The sequence below is a fragment of the Meles meles genome, chromosome 21, assembly GCF_922984935.1.
Source record: "Meles meles chromosome 21, mMelMel3.1 paternal haplotype, whole genome shotgun sequence".
Lineage (NCBI taxonomy): Eukaryota > Metazoa > Chordata > Mammalia > Carnivora > Mustelidae > Meles > Meles meles.
In genome coordinates this window covers 21,208,079-21,227,424 of record NC_060086.1, presented here as the reverse complement: position 1 = coordinate 21,227,424, position 19,346 = coordinate 21,208,079, and the positions used below count along the sequence as shown (strand labels likewise).

The 19,346-nt window shown below is 53.5% G+C and overlaps 1 protein-coding gene across 3 annotated transcripts in view; it reads right to left on the bottom strand.

Moving 5' to 3' along the window:
- GSG1L (GSG1 like) overlaps positions 1 to 18,535 on the bottom strand; it is a 200,274-nt gene extending 181,739 nt beyond the window's left edge. For all 3 annotated transcript variants that reach the window (XM_045993678.1, XM_045993679.1, XM_045993681.1), the window contains exon 1: positions 18,166 to 18,535. In XM_045993678.1, coding sequence (XP_045849634.1) covers positions 18,166 to 18,508 — 343 coding nt within the window. In that variant the 5' untranslated portion in view covers positions 18,509 to 18,535. The remainder of the gene's footprint in view (positions 1 to 18,165) is intronic.
- Positions 18,536 to 19,346: the final 811 nt, after the last annotated feature.

Sequence of the window (19,346 nt, the reverse complement as noted above, 5' to 3'; positions counted from 1 at the left end):
CTCATCCCTCTTCCAACCGAATGTCAAGGAGACCCACGAAGCAGTGAAATGCTACAGGGGGAGCTACAAACGGCATCTGTCAGCAATAATCTCTGCCGGACCAGAAAAGAATTTCCATGAATCCGCTGATCTTTGCAGCCCAGGAAGAGGAAGCCTGAAGTGTTCCACTGTCCTGAGTCCAAGACTTCACTGGGTGTGGCAGAGGGAGTGCCCGTCCTCTGGAGCACAGAGCCACTCTTACAGAGACCAGGATCGCTCACCCCCAGCTTCCAACTAGCCAGCCAGCATCTGCGATTCCCACTGAGGGCACGTGCCCAAGAGCCTGAGTGGATGGGCAATAGTGCATTGCATCTTGGGCTGTCAAGAAAACTGGGTGAAGATGGGGAAAATAAATGTAGGAAGGGTGCACCCGGGGCATTGTGGTTTTCTATCCACCATTTCTGTTAAGGAAAGTAATTCCTCTTGGCCATATTCAAGGCTCGTCAGGAGGTGAGCAAGGGAGGTCCGATCTCTAGCTAGCAGTCACAAAATATTTTTTAAATCCCCAAAAACAGAATTCAGCTTCACATTATAAATGCCAGCCATCAGGACCAGCTAAGATCTTAAGACAGGTTGAGCAGGAACATAACAGCAGCCAGGTGTGAGTGAGAAGGATCAAAGAGAACCCGCTCTATGTAGGAGCAAATACTAGGCCTGGAGAGACCATTTCAGACCCAAAATGAGGAAGCACATGGAAAACGATCACATATAGGGTGCCGGGGGGACAATTCTACAACCTAAAAAGAGGAACGATAGGCTCAAGATAGAGAAGAGAAGCACCTCTTTGAAAGGCACTCATTGAAGGAAGCACGGATAATTCATAAAAGCATTTGTTTGTGTCCCTAAGGGAGCATAGACTCTAAACTCTATAACCAAGGCTTGGCAGATTGGAGGCTAAGACAACAGATTACATTGAGGAGAGCTGCCAGGAAGAGAGTCCAGGTGAAATGAGGACAGGAAGGACTGTAAGGTCCCACAGACTCTGTACAAAGGCAGAGTCACCCATCAGAAGCAACGAAGGGCAGACCCAGCCCTGCAGGAACCCGAACCAGCAACACAGTGTTAGTGACACTGAGCCCAAGACACTTAAAACTCTGCCCAAGGGAAGTCATTTGGCATGACTTAGGGACATAATGAGACCCAACTCAAGAGTCTTTTGTGTCTCTGCTCCTCTGGGCTGGACGTGAAATTGGGTCTTCAAACCACCTCCTGTCTCAGTGGAAGCCCCACATGGCCCACCCTTAGAGTTCCCAGGAGAACCAGACTGGGGGACAGGGGACAGAGAGCAAGGCACAGTCAGAGCTCATCTAGCACAGTCTCACCTTGATCACTAGAGTAGAAAAACAGGAAGGATGTGGGGATGGAGGTCTCTCTCCCAAACATCCAGAGATGCCAGAAGCTGGAGAACAAACTTTCCCAACTATTCCAAAATGCAAAAGAATGGGGCTAAGCAAGACCTCCTGCTTCTGGTCCAGCATATAAGGACACAGCAAGTCACCGATCTGTCCTAACAGAAGACAAAAGTGGAACAACCTACACGGTCGGCTTCCCTAAGAGAAGTGAAGTCACAGGGCAAACCGCTGTCCCCAAAACTGGAAAGACAGAGGTTTACAGAGAATTACAACCCTACTGAGGCAGAAACCGCCATGGGAACCAGCATAGGGAATCTGGCATAGGGAATCTGGAACTATAGCTGATGAATTGCCAGAGGCTCAGTATGGACAGATCTGAGAGAGGAAAACTCCAGGGAAGTCAGACACTGGGGTCCCCACGCTTTTGTGAGTTTGATCTCCAGAAGCTCTACAAGGTCCTCACAGTGAATTTCAGATAAAGATCTTCCCATGGTTCCATCAGGGGAGCAGGAAAGGAACCATTTTGAAATACACCAGAACATTCTGTTCTTCTTAAGGCCTGCCCTCCAGAAAAACTAGTTAACCAAATCCTAACCTGCTATTGTATTATCGGAGCCTAACTGACATGGGGGAAAGCAAACACCCAACCCCAGCCGGTTCTAGGCCTGTTTACGCAGTTCCTCAGACCCAGCCCATCATGTCCAGCTGTCAGGAAAGCAATTACAGGCCATACCCCCAAGGCAAAAGCAAAACAACAAAAACGAAACAAAACAAAAACACAATTTGAAGAGACAGAACAAGCATCAGAACCAGACCCAGAAATGGCAATGCTGTTGGGACTATAAGACCAGGAATTGTAAACAATAATGATTAACATGTTAAGGGCTTTCATGGGTAAAGCAGACAGCATGCAAGAACAGACGAGCAATACAAAGTGGAAAAACTAACAAAGAACCAAAAAGAAATGCCAGAGATCGAGAACACTGTGACAGAAGTAAGGAATGCCTTTGGTACGCTGACGAACAGACTAGACATGGCTGAGGAAAGAATCTCTAAGCTTGAGGATATCTTAATAGAAACCTCCAAAACTAAAAACAAAGAGGAAAAAAGACAAGCAAAAAATAGAAAAGAATATCCAAGGATGGTGGGACAACTGTAAATGGTGTAACATATGTATAATGGGAATACTAGAAAGAGGAAAAAAAAAAAGGAGAAAGGAACAAAAAAATGTTTGAAACAATAATGACTGAGAATTTCCCAAATTAATGTCAGACACCAAAGCACAGATCCAGGAAGCTCAGAACACCAAGCAGGACAAATTCCGAAAGAATGAGACAAATATTAAAATTATGAGAGAGAGGCGCCTGTGCAGCTCAGTCATTAAGCATCTGCTTTCGGCTGGGGTTATGATCTCAGGGTCCTGGGATTGAGCCCCGCATTGGGCTCCCAGCTCCTAAGGAAGCCTGCTTCTCCCTCTCCCACTCCCCCTGCTTGTGTTCCCTCTCTCATTCTCTCTCTCCCTCTCTCTCTCTCTCTCTCTCAAATAAATAAGTAAATATTTTTTAAAATAATAAAATGAAATAAAATCAAGAGAGAGAAAGTAAGAGACAGAGAGGTCAGAGAACAGAAACCAATCCCACAAATAAGTGGTATTCTTAAATAAAATCTTGAAACAAATGAAATAACTGAAAAAACAATACAATTAAGCCTCCTTAAGCTGATCTCAACAGGTACCCAGCCAATGTTAAAAATCAACATTCATAAATTCCATGAAAAGTTCTCTATATTAAGGATAAATGAGGAAAAATTATACAAGAATTCAAGGGGACAAAAGATGCTTACAAAGGAAAAATTTGGCTGACTTTAGACATCCTTTCTTCAACATTAGATGTCAGAAAACATAGGGTGATGTCCACAAGATATTAAGGGAAAAGATTTAAACCCATGGGTTCTACACTCAGCCATCATATCATTCATATCCAAAGACCAAGGAAAGCTATTCCTAGTGTTTGGTCCTTTGTTTCTTAAGAGCCAAGAAGCGAGTCATGTGCACTGAGGATAAAGTCCCCCCACCCCCTCCACACCTACAAAGCTCTGATCTTGTCTCTGCTACTCTCCCACTTCCTGGCTCACTCTGCTGTAGCCACATCCACCTGCCTTCTTCCCGCTCACCAAGCTCTGTCCCTACACAGAGCCTTTGCACATGCCATTTCCTCCACTCGCCTATGGCCCACTTTCTCTCACTCTTCAAGTCTCAACTTAGATATCCCTCCTCAGAGGAGGTGAGTTTGCCTCCTTGTGTATTATTCACACACACACACACACAAACACACACACACATACACACATACACTCTAGAAGTTCCATAAGGGCGGCAACCTATCTAGTCATCCTCTTCAAGATTATATCCCAGTATCTAACATGGGACCCAGCACAATACCGGTTGCCATTATATGTCGCATTCAAACCCAGTGAACACATGAACAAAAGCAGAGGGAAAGTAAACTAAAGGGACTTGCAATTAACCCTGAGACCAGGTAAGCAAAAAATAAATAAATAAATAAAATTGCAATTGTCATTACCAATATGAGTAAAAAACAGAATTCAAAAATTCAAAATTTGCATTATATGCTGTATTGCTCCGCACAGTCATCAGAGAAATAGAAGTCTGAAAATTAAAAACAGAATTAACAGTAGTGTGTACACATTTTTAAATCATTAGCTAAGAAAAAAGAAACAAAACCTAACTCATGGAGTAATAAAACAAAGAAAATGTGTAAAGAAAAAAGGCTAAAAAATTGGAAGCCTTCAACAAAAAAGGAGAGATGAGATCAGATGTATTTATAAATGTTGTTTGGTTAAGACACCCCGGTTGTACCAGAAAACCAAATCTCTTGCCAGAGAGGAACCTAGCAGAAAGACCCAGAACACTGAAATGAAAAGGCTACAGAGAGACACATCAAGGGGACACAAACAAAACGAAGCTGGGATAGCAATATTAAAATATGAAAAAATAGAATCCAAAGCAAAAAGCATTCACTAGGGGAAAATAGTCATTTTATCTTGACAAAAGATAAAATCCACAATTTCACAATGAAAATATAACTGTCATGAATCGTTTTATGATGAATAACATCGAATCAAACTGCATAAAAAGGAGAACTAGCAGAGACACAAGTAAAAATGGAAAGAAAGAATTCTATGGAAGGGAAAGACTTTGACCTACTTCAGCTTTTGGAATATCAAGACAGCAGAGAAATAAACAAGAAAGTCCTTGGATAATACTAGCTATAAGGCTATTTACCCAACACACAGGGAATGTCTCTGGTTTTTCAGGGACATTTACCAAGACACTGCCCAAAGAATATTTAAGAATTATGAAACAGAAAGTTAACAGGCCACTTTGTCACTCAGTAAAACTAGAAGTCAATGCCAAACATTTCAGCAAATGAGACAAAGCACTGGGAAGTTTCTAGTGCTCTACTAAATTATTCTTGGATTAATGAGAAATGAAACTGAAGTTTCAGAACCATAAGAGAAAAGGGGGCCTGCGTGGGTCAGTTAGCCGGGTGCCTGCCTTCGGCTTAGGCCATGATCCCGGGGTCTTGGGATTAAGTCCCAAGACAGGCTCCCTGCTCAGGGTCTTGGGATTAAGTCCCAAGACAGGCTCCCTGCTCCCTGCTCCCTCTGCCCCTCCTTCTGCTAATGCTTTTTCTCTCTCTCCTACCTTCTCTCTCATATAAATAAAATCTTTAAAAAAAAAAAAACTGTTAGAGACAGAGACAAAATTATAATATCAAAAAAACATTTCAAAGAAAGCAATGCATTTTCAAACTCACAAGACAGGGCCAAAGTGAGGCTCAGAGGAAAACTCATAGTATTAAATGCATTCCTTCTTTTTTTTAACTAAGGAAACAAAGTTTTCAACTCAAATACTTGGAAACACTAATAAAACAAACCTCAAAAAACTGAGCCAAAGGAAAAGGACCATATTTGAAAATTTAAACAAATAATTTATTAGAAAACTGATTCTTAAAAACAGGAGGGGGAAGGGGAGACCATAAAACAGCCTGGGAAAACCTGAGCTGAAAAATAAGGAGGGGAAGCTGGACCAAATTATCAGGGCCTCCAGAATGAGGTCTCATCCCAGGTCCTGTGTAAGGATTTCAAGCCAGTGTGTATTTTCTGGAGGGACTGAAAAGCAACAAGCACCAGGACCCATATTACACTCGGCAGACTCCTGCAAGAAAAACAAGAGAAAGACAACTCAAATCCACAGGACAAGGAGTACAAAAAGGAAACCACTCAAAGAGAGACTTTTCCTTTTAATCCTAAGAAAATACTGTGCTAAATTTTGCTCAAGTCAGTTCAAAACTCTGGATGAATAAATTATTTTCTGAGGAAACACAACTCACAGAAAATTGACTCCGTGGGTAGAAAACCAAAGCGACCCACCACTAGGGATGGACTTCTTCTGCCTTGAGTGCTCCTTGCCCCCAGAAGGCTGCCTTCCTTGGCTCATTCGGGTCTCACTTCAAGGAAGTTTCCATGACACCCTATCAAAGACTCTAATCTCAGGGACACCTCGGGGGCTCAGTTGCCTTTGGCTCAGGTCATGATCTCTGGGTCCTGGAACTGAGCCCCATGTTGGGCTCCTCTTCAGCGGGGAGTCTGCTTCTCCCTCCCCCTCTGCCCACCCCCATCCTGTTCATACTTTATCTCTCTCTCTCTAATAAATCAATAAAAGCTTGGGGGAAAAAAAAGGAATCTCAAGTCTTCCCATCAGAGTAATTCCAACTGTTTGCTTCCTACCTATCCCAGGAAAAGTGGTTTTTTGAGACAGTGGGGAAGGGCTATTTTTAAATAACATTCTTCTGAGGAATCGAGCAGAAGGCATGAAACTGAAGGTCGGGGTCTGTGGATCTTCAAGGAATAACCAAAGACCAGCAACTAGAAGCAAGGCCTAGGGGAAGCCATCTGGGTCCCAGCACCAGCTCTGCAAGGAGGTCCTCTCCCCTCAGAGACAGTGTCCTTGTCCATAAAACAGAGTTGGTGTAGATCATGATTTTCAGAGAATGGGCCGCCTGTCACTGGGGCATCTGAGGTCCATGAATGTCAGGAGGAAAAGCATTATAGAAAAAACAGATCAGGCTGAGTGGTGGAAGAGGGTATACTAGGTGTGGGGAGTCAGTCTTAAACTGGGTGACCAGAGAAGACCCCACATATTTTATTAGTGAGGGGGTGGGAATCTGGGAAAGAGTCTTTGGGATGAGGAAAGTAAGTGCAAAGGCCCTGAGGCAGAAGCATGGGGGAGGGTAGGTTGTGCAAAACCCAGCAGCAGAAGCAGGGGACAATGTAGTGGGGCAACAGGGACAACTTAGGTCTGGTTCTGCAGCCACAGGAAGGACTTTAGCTTTACCCAAGTGAGATGAGGTCACGTGAGGGATGTCATCCAATGTGTACAGGAACACTCAGCCAACTATGGGGGACAAGGGGAGGCAGGAAGACCAGTGAGAGGGGTGCTGGAGTCGTCCAGGCAAGGGACTGTGCTGACTCAGCCACGGTAGCAGAGAGGGGGCGACAAATGGTTGGACTTTGGATGCGTCTTTCAAAGAAGCCAGCAGGATTGGCTGATGGATTGAGCACTGTGTGTGTGCATGTGTGTCTTTTGTTGCTTGTTGAGACACGGGTGAGAGGGGCAGGGTGTGGGCGTGGGAGCCATCCCAGCCGTCCCCAATCGTCCCAGCTCCGCGCTTCCTAGGCCCACGGTAGGACGGCCATCCCCCAGCCCCTGAGGATGTTAGATGTGACCTTGAGGTTTGTTCTGGCCAGTAGCAGATGGCCCTCCCAGGCAGAAACACATCCCGCTCTCTGGCCTCAGGAGCCTGGAGGCCCAGAGATGGAGCCTCTCTTCTCTAGGTCCTTGATGAGGACAGCATGAGACCCAGTCCCTATGGCTGCTTGGACCTTCCCAGATTTGTGGTGGGCTACGGTAGCGGGAGGCAGCCTGCCCCAGCTGGGGAGGGCAGGAAAGCAGGGGCTTGGTGTGGGCTTTGTTCATTCCCTTCGAACCTCCAAGCCGAGGGAACAACTCAAGATTTGTGTCCACCCACCCCCCAGCTGCGCTCCAGGAAGGCTCTCCCTCCCCTCTCCGCTTCTCCCAGGACCACCTAAAAGCGCTCTCCCAAGGCAAGGCTGCAAGGGGTGTGATGATGGGGGACAAGGCTGGCAGCTGAGAGAGCAGCCGGGGACAGACAGAAGCAGAGAGTTAAGCCTCTCCCTCCCCTTTTCCAGAACTGGACCCTCTGATAGAGAATACAGGGTGGACGGAGGCCTGGAGAGAAGGGAGGACAAACGGACACAGACAGAGGGGCGTGGAGGATCCACAAGTGTGTCCCCGAGGCGACAGGGTGAAGATCTAGTTGGCTCGCTGGGAAGCTGCCTCCCACGGACCGAGTTTCCTAGATCGTGAATGACTGGTAAAAATAACCTGGGACAGTCTGGAGAGGGGCCCCCCAACAGGGCACGGGTGGAGGAAGGAGGGAGAGGGGGCGAGGGGCATCCTGCCTTCCCCACATGCCCAGGGCCAAGGGAGCAAGGCCCGGAAGGGCCGCAGACCCCGGCGGTCCTGGAAAAGAGCAGAGAAAGGGCCATATAGGTCCCCTCCGGCCTTCCGGGCTCCTTCAGGCTCCCCTCTGCTGCTCCCCTCCAGGTCCCTGGGCCTGCTCCCTCCGCGTGCCTGTGTGAGCGTGCTTGTGTGCATGTGTGTGCGTGTCTGTCTTTCTGTCTGTCTGTGTATATGTCCGTGTGTGTACCTGTGTGTGTCCCTGTGTCTGTGTCTCTCTCCTTCTGTGTCCCTTCGTCTCGCTCTGCCTCTCTCCACCCTACTCTGTCCTCTCCCCACCCTGGTCCAGCCGTCACCTTGGACCCGATCCCTGGGAGGCTGGGACACAGGACAAGGAAGGCCCCCAGAGTCACTGGCCATCCCCCCAGCAGGGAAGTGGCCAGGCCCCTCACCCTACCACTGAGTTATCCAAACGGCCCGGGCAGCGTGGGGCCAGGCCCCCTTGCACATCTCACCAACATCACCACCCAATTACAGAGTTCGGGTGCCTCCTGTTCATTTCTGGAGCTGAGGGACTGTTTGGGGGAGCAGGGATTCAGGATTCTGGCCTTCCGTTTGGAGTAGATATTAACCAGGAACCCCTAGAAAAAAACCTATCCGAAAGCCTGGTACCATTACCCCCCACTTTTTAGGTACAGAAACTGAGGACCACGTTTCCTCTGAAAACTCAGAAGATGAAAAACTCATGCTCGCTCTGTTCCAAACCATGGTCTCCACCAGTGTCCCCACCAAAACCACATCTTCCTTAGGATCCGTGAGGTCCGGGGGACAGGTCTGGGGATCCCCAGGGGCTCCCCATGGGCCGGGAGCTGTGTGACCCTGCACAGTCACAATTTCCTCCACCTCTCCCCCGACACACACACAACCTGCCCCCCCCACCCCTCCTTAATGGTTCCTTGGGGTTTGAGCCTTCCCAGGATGGGGAGACACGGGGTACCTACTCTCCAATCCCAAGGGATTTTGCCGCTTCCTAAGGACCGCCGTGTCCCGCCCCTGGGACACCACCACAGTGAGCTGAATACAGTCTCCCATCTGCTCAGAGGGACTCACTTTAGGACGAGAGCTGCAAATCGTAAAGAGGCACGGAAACAAATAAAAAGGTCATTTCAACAAGCTGCTTCGGGAGGACACAGAAGCTAGGGGGTTGACAGGGTCTGTGGGCAGAGCAGAGACTTACAGATACAGGGGAACGGAATTCCGGGCCAGGAACATCCAAAAGCAAACACCCCAAAGTGGGAAATCAGCTTGGAGCATCTGGAAGTGCAGGGAGGCCAGAGGGCAGGGCAGGGGGAGCAGAAGGCAGTCAGGGAGACAAGAGAGCAGGAGGCAGGAGGAGCCCACAGGCAGGGGCTTCAGGGTGGGGGGAGGATGAGGGGGCCGACCCCACCCCATACTCAGCAGAAACCAGCCCCAGGCTTGCCCACTGCCTCATTCCCAGATGCAAAATGACAGGGCTGTCTCCCAACGCTGGTGCCCATGCCTGCCCGTGTCCCCAAGACCCCTGGGGAGCTAGTTAGAAACACAGATTCCCGGGCCTCACCCAGGCCCACCAAGCAAAAAGTCCAAGGGCAGGACCCTGGGGCTTTGCATTCTAACAAGTTCTCCAGAAGAATCGGGGAGCATAGGCCAAGGAGGTTTCGTTGTTACGCAGCGTTCCGTAGCAAGAACTCACTGCTACAACCCCTCCCACTCTCAGAAACACGTGGCTCAGGCAGAGATGTCTCCCTCTGGGGTGTGACCACAGGACCAAGGGCACAAGTGACCAAGGCCTGGCTACCCTCTTGGGCCACACTGATCGGTTCAGGGCTGTTGATCCTCTGAGAACCAGTTCTGGGACTTTTTTGTTGGTATATTGGGAAGGAAGACCTCGTTTTTCCACTGAAATTCTTGGAAAGACAGGAGGTGAGCGCAAAGCTGTCAGCCAAGGCGGGGCAGGAGGCACCTGAGAATGACGCTAACTAGGCAGAGCCAAGTGCTGGAAAGATACAGATTCCCAACAGCCCTGCTTGATCCAGACACGACCCACACCCAGAATCTGCTCATGAGACTTTCTGTTAAGAGACACGCCTGGGTGGCTCAGTGGGTTAAGGCCTCTGCCTTCGGCTCAGGTCATGATCCCAGGGTCCTGGGATCGAGCCCCGCATCGGGCTCTCTGCTCGGCAGGGAGCCTGCCTCCCCTCTCTCTCTGTGCCTGCCTCTCTGCCTACTTGTGATTTCTGTCTGTCAAAAAAAAAAAAAAAAAAAAAAAGAGACACGACAAGGGCGCCTGGCTGGCTCAGTCAGCTTAGTGAGTGCCTCTTGATCTCAGGGTTGTAAGTTTGAGCCCTAGGCTGGGTGTAGAAATTACTTAAAGAGTGGGGGGGGTGTTGGAGGGAGACACCTGGGTGGCTCAGTGGGTTAAGCATCTGACTCTTGATTTGGGCTCAGGTCATGATCTCAGGGTCCTGGGATCAAGCCCTGCATCGGGCTCCAAGCTCAGCATAGTGTCTGCTGGTCCCTCTACCTCTGCTTCTGTCCCCACTTGCGCGCTCTCTCTCTCAAATAAATAAAATCTTTATTTTTTTAAAAGATTTTATTTATTTATTTGACAGAGAGAGAGATTAGAAGTAGGCAGAAGAGGCAGGCAGAGAGAGTTGGGGAGGCAGGCTCCCTGCTGAGCAGAGAGCCCGACCTCGATCCCAGGACCCTGAGATCATGACCTGAGCTGAAGGCAGAGGCTTAACCCACTGAGCCACCCAGGTGCCCCAATAAATAAAATCTTTAGAAAAAAAATCAGAATCTATACAAAGAGAGAAACCATAGTTCCTTTTTTTTTTTTTTCCTTCCACTTAAGACCATTTCAAGTGAGTTTCTCTTGCTTGCAGTGACTCCTAGAGTCCTGGCCAATAGGGCTGACTCCTTTCTGGAACATCTGCCCAAGCGCCACCCATTGCCCTGGTGCCCAGTTCTGGTCCCCTCTGCCCACAGGACCGGTTGTGTAATCCTACCCCCGCCTCCCAGAACACAGTGAACAGGACCAGCTGCGGCCTCCAGCACCATGCCATCCCATCAGATTCTGTCTCAAGACCGTGAACCAAGAGATGTGGAATCAAATCTTGTTACCAGCAGAGCTTGCCTCTAGGAATTGCAAACTGGCAAAAGGAGGGTTGGCTCGCCCCCTCGGAAGTATTAGCTTTTGGCCTGCAGGACAGGCTTTTTTTTTTTTTTAAGATTTTATTTATTTCTTTGAGGGAGAGAGAGAGAATGAGAGAAAGAGAGAGCATGAGAAGGGGGAGGGTCAGAGGGAGAAGCAGACTCCCCGTCGAGCAGGGAGCCCGATGCAGGACTACATCCTGGGACTCCAGGATCATGACCGGAGCCAAAGGCAGTCACTTAACCAACTGAGACACCCAGGAGCCCAGAGGACAGGCTTCTTATTTTTTAATTGAATCAGCTACCAAATTTTAACTGTCAAGAGGTTTCCCAAAAAATACCTGGAGTTTTGGCAAAATGGACAAGGGGGTCCCCTGTGGGCCCCCACCCAGCAATAAGAATGGGTGTCTGGGGCTCAGCCACTGCCCCCAGGTCCTCACAAACCCCCTTCTCCCTCTAGGGCCCTCTCTTGTGGTCCTGGGTTGGCCCTTGCAGGATTTGAGTTTTCGGGAGGGCCCAACGTCTCAGGCATCCAGGAACCCGGGTGGAGCCCTGCGAGGCCTAGTGATTGTGTCTCTGCCTGGACACTGTGGGGGACAGCTGCCCCCACAAAACACACCTTTTTCCATACTGGGGCTTGAATCTGCTTCTGTCCTTCTTGGGGACAAAAGAGCTTCACCCCCACAGTCTTGCGGGCAACCCAGAGAGGCCCCAAGTCATGACACCCCCAAAAGACTGGTACCCCAGATTAAAAAGGGCAATGACCACACCGAACCCCTCCAGCTCCCCACGGGGTCCCACGGAGCACAGCTTCTCAGGAGCAGAGCAGAAGAGCGGGGAGCGAAGAGGGAGTGACTGACAAGTCCGTGGGAATGACCGGCACGGAGCACAGAGCCGGGGCCGCTGGCCATACCCAGAAGTCCTGAGTTCTAGAATCCCAAATGCATTCAACACACAGTCACTCCACCCTTACTAAGTGTCAGCCTGTCTAGGTGCTGGAATGCGACATTCCATGACATGGACCAAAGTCCTGTCCCCATGGAGCTGTCAGGGGAGCAGAGGAGAGAGATCATAAAGAAGAGTACGATATGTAGCAGGTAACACAACAGTCACAGCCATGGAGGGAGAAGGGGGGAGGGAAGTGCTGGGGGGAGGAGGGGAGGTCGCTGATTGAGAGGGCGTGGTCAGGGAAGGCCCCTGGGAAAGAGGACATTTGAGTCCAGGCCAGCCTGCCTTGCCGACATCCAGGAGAAGAGTCCCCAGACAGCACGAACAGCAAGTACAAAGGCCCTGGGGCAGGAAGGCATGGGCCTGTTCAGGAACCAACAAGAAAGGTCTTGGGCGCTGGGCAGAGTGAAGGCAGTGGGGTCAGAGAGGCTCTGCAGGTACATCACAGTGGGCCACAGGCCCTGGGAGGCATTGGCTCTGAGCCTGAGTGAGACAGACTGCACAGGAGGCCTATGCACAGCGGAGGGAGGTGATCTGACTTGGGTTTCACTGCTGGGTAGAAAGCAGACCAGGGCCGAGGGTAGAAGCAGGGAGCCCAGCGAAAAGCTGCAGGGCCTGGTCAGGTCCAGGATTCTGAACAAAGAGCTACAGGATTCGCCAGCAGACGATATGGGGACATGAGGACCAGAGGCGCCAAGGAGGACTTTTCTTCCAAGGCCAGAGCCCCTGGAAGGGGGAGGGTTGTGTCCACAGTGAGGGGGCGGGTGGGTGGGTGGCAGCCTGTGGCCTCGTGGGAGGGCCCCCGCCACTCCCGTGGGATCCCAGACTCTGTGTTCAAAGTCCTGCCAAAAATCCATATGTTTCCGTGAAGTGTCTGCATTTTCAAATGTTGGCGACTCATTCCAAGACTAAACACTGCGGGGCTAAAGGAAACAGATGGAAAGTTCCGAGCGGACCCGCAGGCCGCAGGGTCAGTCCCAGCTCGTACTGGGTGTTTGCTGGGTGCCCACAGAGCGCCCACACCATCAGCTTTACCTCCAACAGGAGTGATGAGGCAGCTCTGATGGTCCCCGTGTCCCAGCCAAGGGAACTGAGGCCCAGAGAGGGCAAGCCACCAACCAAAGCCACACAGCAGGTGAGCAGAGGTGTGGGGGCTGGGACCCCGGTGTCTGTCCCCAAAACCTGTCCTTGTGGGGTTCTCTGTTGCCTCCATCATCCAGACAGAAAAACACACACAGGAAACCTTCATTCCAAGCATGAGGAAAGAAAAGGACAGAGTGGGAATGGGACTTAGCCAGAGTCGCTTGGCAAGTTGGCTCTGGAGCCGAGACTCAAACCTGGGGCTCATGACTCCCTTGCACAGCTCTTCCTCTGCTGGAGGAGCCCGGGGAGCCGGACTGAACTGGGTTGGTGGGGGTGTGGTGCCGCATAGCAGGCAAGAACCAGGTTCTGGAAACTTCTGCTTGGGTGCACATCCCAGCTCTGCCACTGGGTAGCTGTGTGTGCTTGGGCAAGTCACTTCACCTCTCTGTGCCCCAGAAAAGAGCTGGAATCATGGCACTAGGCTGTCAGAGAGCTGTTCTGTAAATGGAAGAAAACAACACTGGTCTTGGGCTACAATCACGCCTTCCGAAGTCCCAGTCTTCACCCATCCAAAACACAATCCTAACACAAAGCCCATCTGATATTACACCGACACACTCCCAGCACGAGAAGCTTCCTCGATGGGGACATCATGTCAGTCCTCATACTCGTGAAAAAGATCGCGGCGTGACTTAAGGGAGCAAGCAGAAGATGTGGGGGTTCTGTAGAAAAGAAAGGGAAGCAAGAAAGGCGAGGGTCAGGGGTCAGCTAGGGGCTTTTCCCTCCTGAGTGAGAATGACCTCACCCCACAAGCACCAGGGCGTATAACGGCGGGGTTGTGTGTGGTGGGCACCTCAGTGAAAGGGGAGAGGTCCCCTGTTGGCCTCCCTGCAGGGTAACAAGACACTCGGAGCCCAAGAGAGAGCAGCACTCCTAACAACAACGAATATTCATCCCACCAGTGTTTGCTGAGCACCTACTATGTGCCAGTGTCCTGAGCGCTAAGGGAGCAGCAGGGAACAGAGCAGGGGAACTCAGCCGCCACCTTCACAGAGCCAGCGGACCATACCCAAAACAGACGAGCAACGCTGAGGTAAAGTCCGTAGCAAGTGCTAGAAGGAAAAGCAAGCAGGAAATGTGTGGGGAGATCAATTCTGAACTGGGTGGTCAGAGAGAGCTTAGCACTGACTTGAAAACGTTTCCAGAAATAGCTCTGCGGTCATCTTCCACCTCCGACAGGTGCCACCGGCTGGGATCCCCCATTCTACAGGGGAGCAAACTGAGGCTCTCGCCCAAACCACACTGCCAGCAGGAGACTCGAGGAGCTGCCATCCTTCACAAAGGGCGTCTCTCCACCCATCCCAGGGGAAACAGTGCTCCCGCTTCCCGTGACCCGTCCCTCCCTTCTCTGTGGTTGCCTCAGTCCCACTTCCCTCCAGGCATCCTGGCCAGCCCTCCTCGACCCTCCCCTGCCACCCCTCCAGTCTTCTCGAGTCACCGACTTACTCAGGTTCAAACACAATCTAGATGAAGTCCAACCCCACCTGTGCTCCCAGTTAGCACTGCCCCACGCCCCGCCAGCCCATCTCCCCACCCCCAGACCTTCACTATTCCTTTTCCAGACCTTTCCTCTGCTGCCCCCGCCCGCAGAATGCCAACAACAGGCGACCACCCAGCCCTTCCGAGCATCTAATCCAGGGGAGAAATCCAATTTGTGTGAAGGGCTTGGGGTAATTCTGTGTCAAGGCCACGTTCCCTTTCTGTTTGTTGAAGGAGGCTGATGCTCCTTCTTAGAGGAAAGAGAAAAGCTTTCTTTGTGCCCGGTCTGGTGAAATTGTGTCTGTTTAGGACAAGCTGCAGTTTTCCTTGGTGAACGCTGTAGATTTTTTCATGTGGGTAAAAGGGCTTATTAGATTTCCCTGTGGCTGCCCAGAGTGGGGAGAGGCTCTTCTGGGCACAGAAAGAAATTGCCGAACAAGCGTTGGAGAGGAAGGAGCAGTTAGCAAGCACTGCTTCTCCCGAAGAGGTCAGGGTTTCATGGTTGGCGTTTTCACTGGGGTAAACGTCAAATGCTGGGAAGCAGAGAAAGCCTTCCCTGTAGTTTGGCCGGGAGGGACAGAACATGGCCATTGAGGTCTCAGGAGATAGGGAGAGAGGAGAGCAGGATTTTGTAGGGGGCAGGGGGGCGCTGGGGCATTTTTTTCCCCTCTTCAAGTAAAAAATAAATTAAAAAATGGTCACGGAACACAGAAGAAAGGTTGCCATGGCAACAAAAGTTTGAGGCCAGGTACTTCTGACATCCTTTCAGGACCACAGAGGGGGCGAGACAGGATTTGGGCATCGCGGGATCAGCCAGGGAAACCATCCAAGCTGGCTCAGACCTCCCAAATTCCTCACCGGCTCTGACAGGCTGATAACTATTTTCCAAGCGCTCGGGGAGGAAAATTGTGATTTTCTGGGAGGGGTGATCTCTAGCCAACAGCGATAAAGAGAAAAGGGGAAACCGTGGGTTTGTTTTATTTACCCAACAAACGAACCACCCGTGTTTTCGCAAATGGAGGACTGGGGAGGAGGGTCTGTGGCAGAGTGCCACCCCCCCAAAATGGTTCCCCATCCCGGATCCCTCAATAGCATCCATCATCCACTTCACCCTGATCCCTTCTGTCACTGAAGATAATCGGGGCCCCCTCACCAGCTGGGACGCCTGGACGAAAACCTCTCTGAACCCCCAGTTCTTCATCTGAAAAGTAGGCACCCTTGGAGTGAGTGCCGGGCACGGAGATGTTGGCAAGGAGTCAGCCAGATCTGGCAGGTGAGACGTTCTCACGGCGCCTGGTGTGCCTTAAAGTCTCCATAAATGGAAGCTAACATTGCTTTAAATGTTTTTCAATTAATAATTTTTATGAAAACTTCTCGGGCTTAAACATCCCGTGTCAAGCCCTGGCTGAGTGTTCCACACAGGGAAATCACTGCAAGAGGTGGGCCGTGACCTTCAGGGAGAAGCCAGGAGAGACCTCAGTGAAGACGCTCAGTCAGCCATGGGGGGGAGAGGGACACCCCCAGAGGCAGGGACCCCACCACTCCAGAGACGCAGCCTCGTGCTTTTAAGTCTGTGCGTAAAGGACAAACAGGGAGGCTGCGCGCTTCTATGCAAAGGAGAAACTTGGTGACAAGTGGAGGTGATGTGTGGGAACCTCTACCCCAAGAGATGCAGATGTCCCCCAGGATAAGATGTTACGAGGCTTCTGTGGAAAAGGTCATGGTCAGACTGATGGAAAATCGAAAATTTTGGCCAAGATACCTTTTGAGGTTCATTTTTTTTTAACTGCATCCCAGAGTAAAGACTTGAGTTCTGAGTGCACATCAGAAGGGAGTCTGATGGGGCGAGAGCAGTTCCGAGGTTTAACCCTATTCACACGGCGGTGTCTGGGAAACGGCTAGCAGCACACAGGTGGGGAGAGAAAAGTTCAGCAGGGCACCTCCGGGGGCAAGGCAGAGCAGACAGCACCCCAGGAAACCCCTGGTTTATCATCCCAGGCCCTCATCCAACATGAGTCCCACAAAAACATACCTATCCGCTACCTCCTATCAGCTAGACGTTACCCGGCAGCTGGGGATGCCCGTGAACCAGGAGGCCCCAGGCCCTGCCCTCACAGGGACATCCTGTGGACATGGGTGACAAGAAACTAGTGACCAGAGGCAGGCTCCAGAAAATCTCAGGTTGTGCCAAGCATGGTGGAGATAAAGGTGGTGACAAGGGACAAAATGAGGGGACTCTACTCCCCAGGGGATGGGAGGTCTTCACTCCAGAAGACCCTGCCTCGCAAGCCGGGTGGGGCCCCCGGGGGGGAGGTGAGGAGCCAGCCCGGGGAAGACATGGGGAAGGGAATTCCAGGCAAAGGCAGCGGCCTCCTTGGGTTAAATTTACACCTTCTTGTCTCTCTGTCCTTTAGACAAACAAGTCAGGCCAATGGCTTATTCCAAACAAACTCCAATGTCACCCGCCCCCATCCACATCCGAGCACACACATAAACCCCGCTGGAGCGCATGGGAGAGCTGGGCACGCACAGACTTTTAACCTTGGAGAGAGAGGTCAGTTCACTCAAGAGGGTTCCCCACGTCCGGACCTAGCACACCACAAGGTCTGGGAGGTGGTGTGGCCCAGCACCCACCCCAGGGCCTCACTGCCTGCCCCGGGGCGGGCAGGGAAGAGGAGCGAGGCCATGGAACAGTCTGATCTGCCTTCTGAAAAGTCACCCTCCCACCGCCACCATCATCACCACCACCAATTTTGAGCCGAGCCGAGCCGAGCCGTCCCGCTTTCCCGCCGCCTCGCCCCCCGCCCGCTGCATCCTCTCCCGGGCGGGGGCCAGGACACCAAGGGCTCCACGCCGCGAACCCACCGGCCTTCCCCCACCCCGACTCTCGTGCTGTCCCAGCCCCGACTGGGTGAACGACAACCACCCCCGGCTCCGGGGACCTGCGGGGGGGGGCGGGGGCACTCGAAGCAGCAGTCGGTGCGCCCGCCCCCAGGCGGGACCGGCCGGGAAGGGGGAGCCGGTGCCCCGCGAACGAAGGCGGGGGAGGGGGCGAGCCCAGAGACGAGTTCTGGCGCGGAAAGGAGCGCGCGCCCCGCCGACCGGCCGCTGGGCTGGGTGCCCGGGAGACGCGCCTTCCCGGGCGCGGCGACGTCCCCAAAGGCGCCGGGAGCTCGGGAAAGGAAGCAGCTCTGCCCGGAGCCCCAGCACAGCGGCGCGTCCCGGCCGCCCCCTACTCTCCCCCGGCCGGCTCCCGCGCGCTCCCCGCCCCCGGGCGTGCGGCCGGGCGTGCGGCCGAGCCCTGAGGAGCGCGGGGCTCCTCGGCCCGCCGCCGGGAGGTAGCGCGGGGCCGGGGCTCGGGCCGCGGGGGCCGCGCCGCCCGGGGCTTGGTGCGGGGTGGGGGGAGGTTAGCGGGGCGCCGAGCCTCCGGCGCCGCCGCTCACTCACCGAGCCCGCCGAGCTCCTCCTCGCACGAGTACCAGATGCCGGTGTGGAAATTCCTGAAGAGGAAGCGGTCGTCGCCCGTCTCCCAGCTGTAGAGCGCGCCGCCAGGGGGGCCGTTCCCCGCGGCAGCGGCGGCGGCCGTGGCGGGGGCGGCGGTGCCGTTGGTCGTGGCGTTGGCGCCCGAGTTGGGGCAGTTGGCGCGCCCGCCCTGGCCGCAGCCGGGCTTGGGGACCCGCTGCGTGCCCTGGCACCAGTGCGTGGTGAGGAAGGCGGTGGTGGCGAAGAGCAGCGCCAGCAGGTTCAGGGCCACGGCCAGGAGCGCTCGGCCGCGGCGGCTCGTCTTCATGCCGCCCGCGCCGCCGGGACCGCGCCGCCGGGGGAGCTCCGCGCGCGAAGTTGGCAGCCGGCGCCCCGCGTCAGCGGCCGCTGCCCGCCGCGCCCCGGGGCTCGGGCGCCTGCGTTCGGCGGCGGCGGACGCGGCGCGGGCCCATGCCCCCCCCCCCCCGGGGGTGAGGGCGCGGCGCGGGGAGCGCGGGGGGCGCGGGGGGCGGGCGGCAGCGGCGGAGCGGTCGCCGGCGCTCCCGGAGCCCGGAGCGCGAGTGCACCTCGGCGAGGAGCCGCTGGCGCCTGGCAGCGGCCACGGCGCAGGGACGCGCGCCCCTCCGTGGGGAGACACCTGCAGGCGGCCGGCGACACTGTTCCGGCGCCCGCCCTAAGCAGGGAGAGGGGGCGCCCCACGCCGGGCGCGGGCGGGGGACCCGGAGAGAAGGGACGCCTCTGAGGAGCCCCGCACCCGATTGGAGGGGCTGAGAAGCGTGGAGAACGCCGGACAAGGCGCCTTCTCGGAGAAAGAGGATCCCCGCGGAGAGCGGGGGGGGGGGGGGGGCGCGGGGGAGGCCACAGACCTGGCCAGGAGGGGGCATCCTACTCAGTAGAGAGTACTGGGCTCCCCAAGAGGGACAAGGACCGGCAGGAGGGAGCCCTAGGAAGGAGTCCCAAAGGGTCAGGACTGCAAAGTTTCCTGGGCTTCCCGTAGCCAGGGAGCTTCAGGCTCAGCTGAAAGGGTTGCCTTCTGCGGGACCTGGACTCGCAGGACCCATCCCATGGGGTGTCCCCCCCGCCAGGAATGCAGGGTTGTAGAATCTTTGGGTTTGTGCTTTCTCTGGGGGGGCCACCCAGGGGGA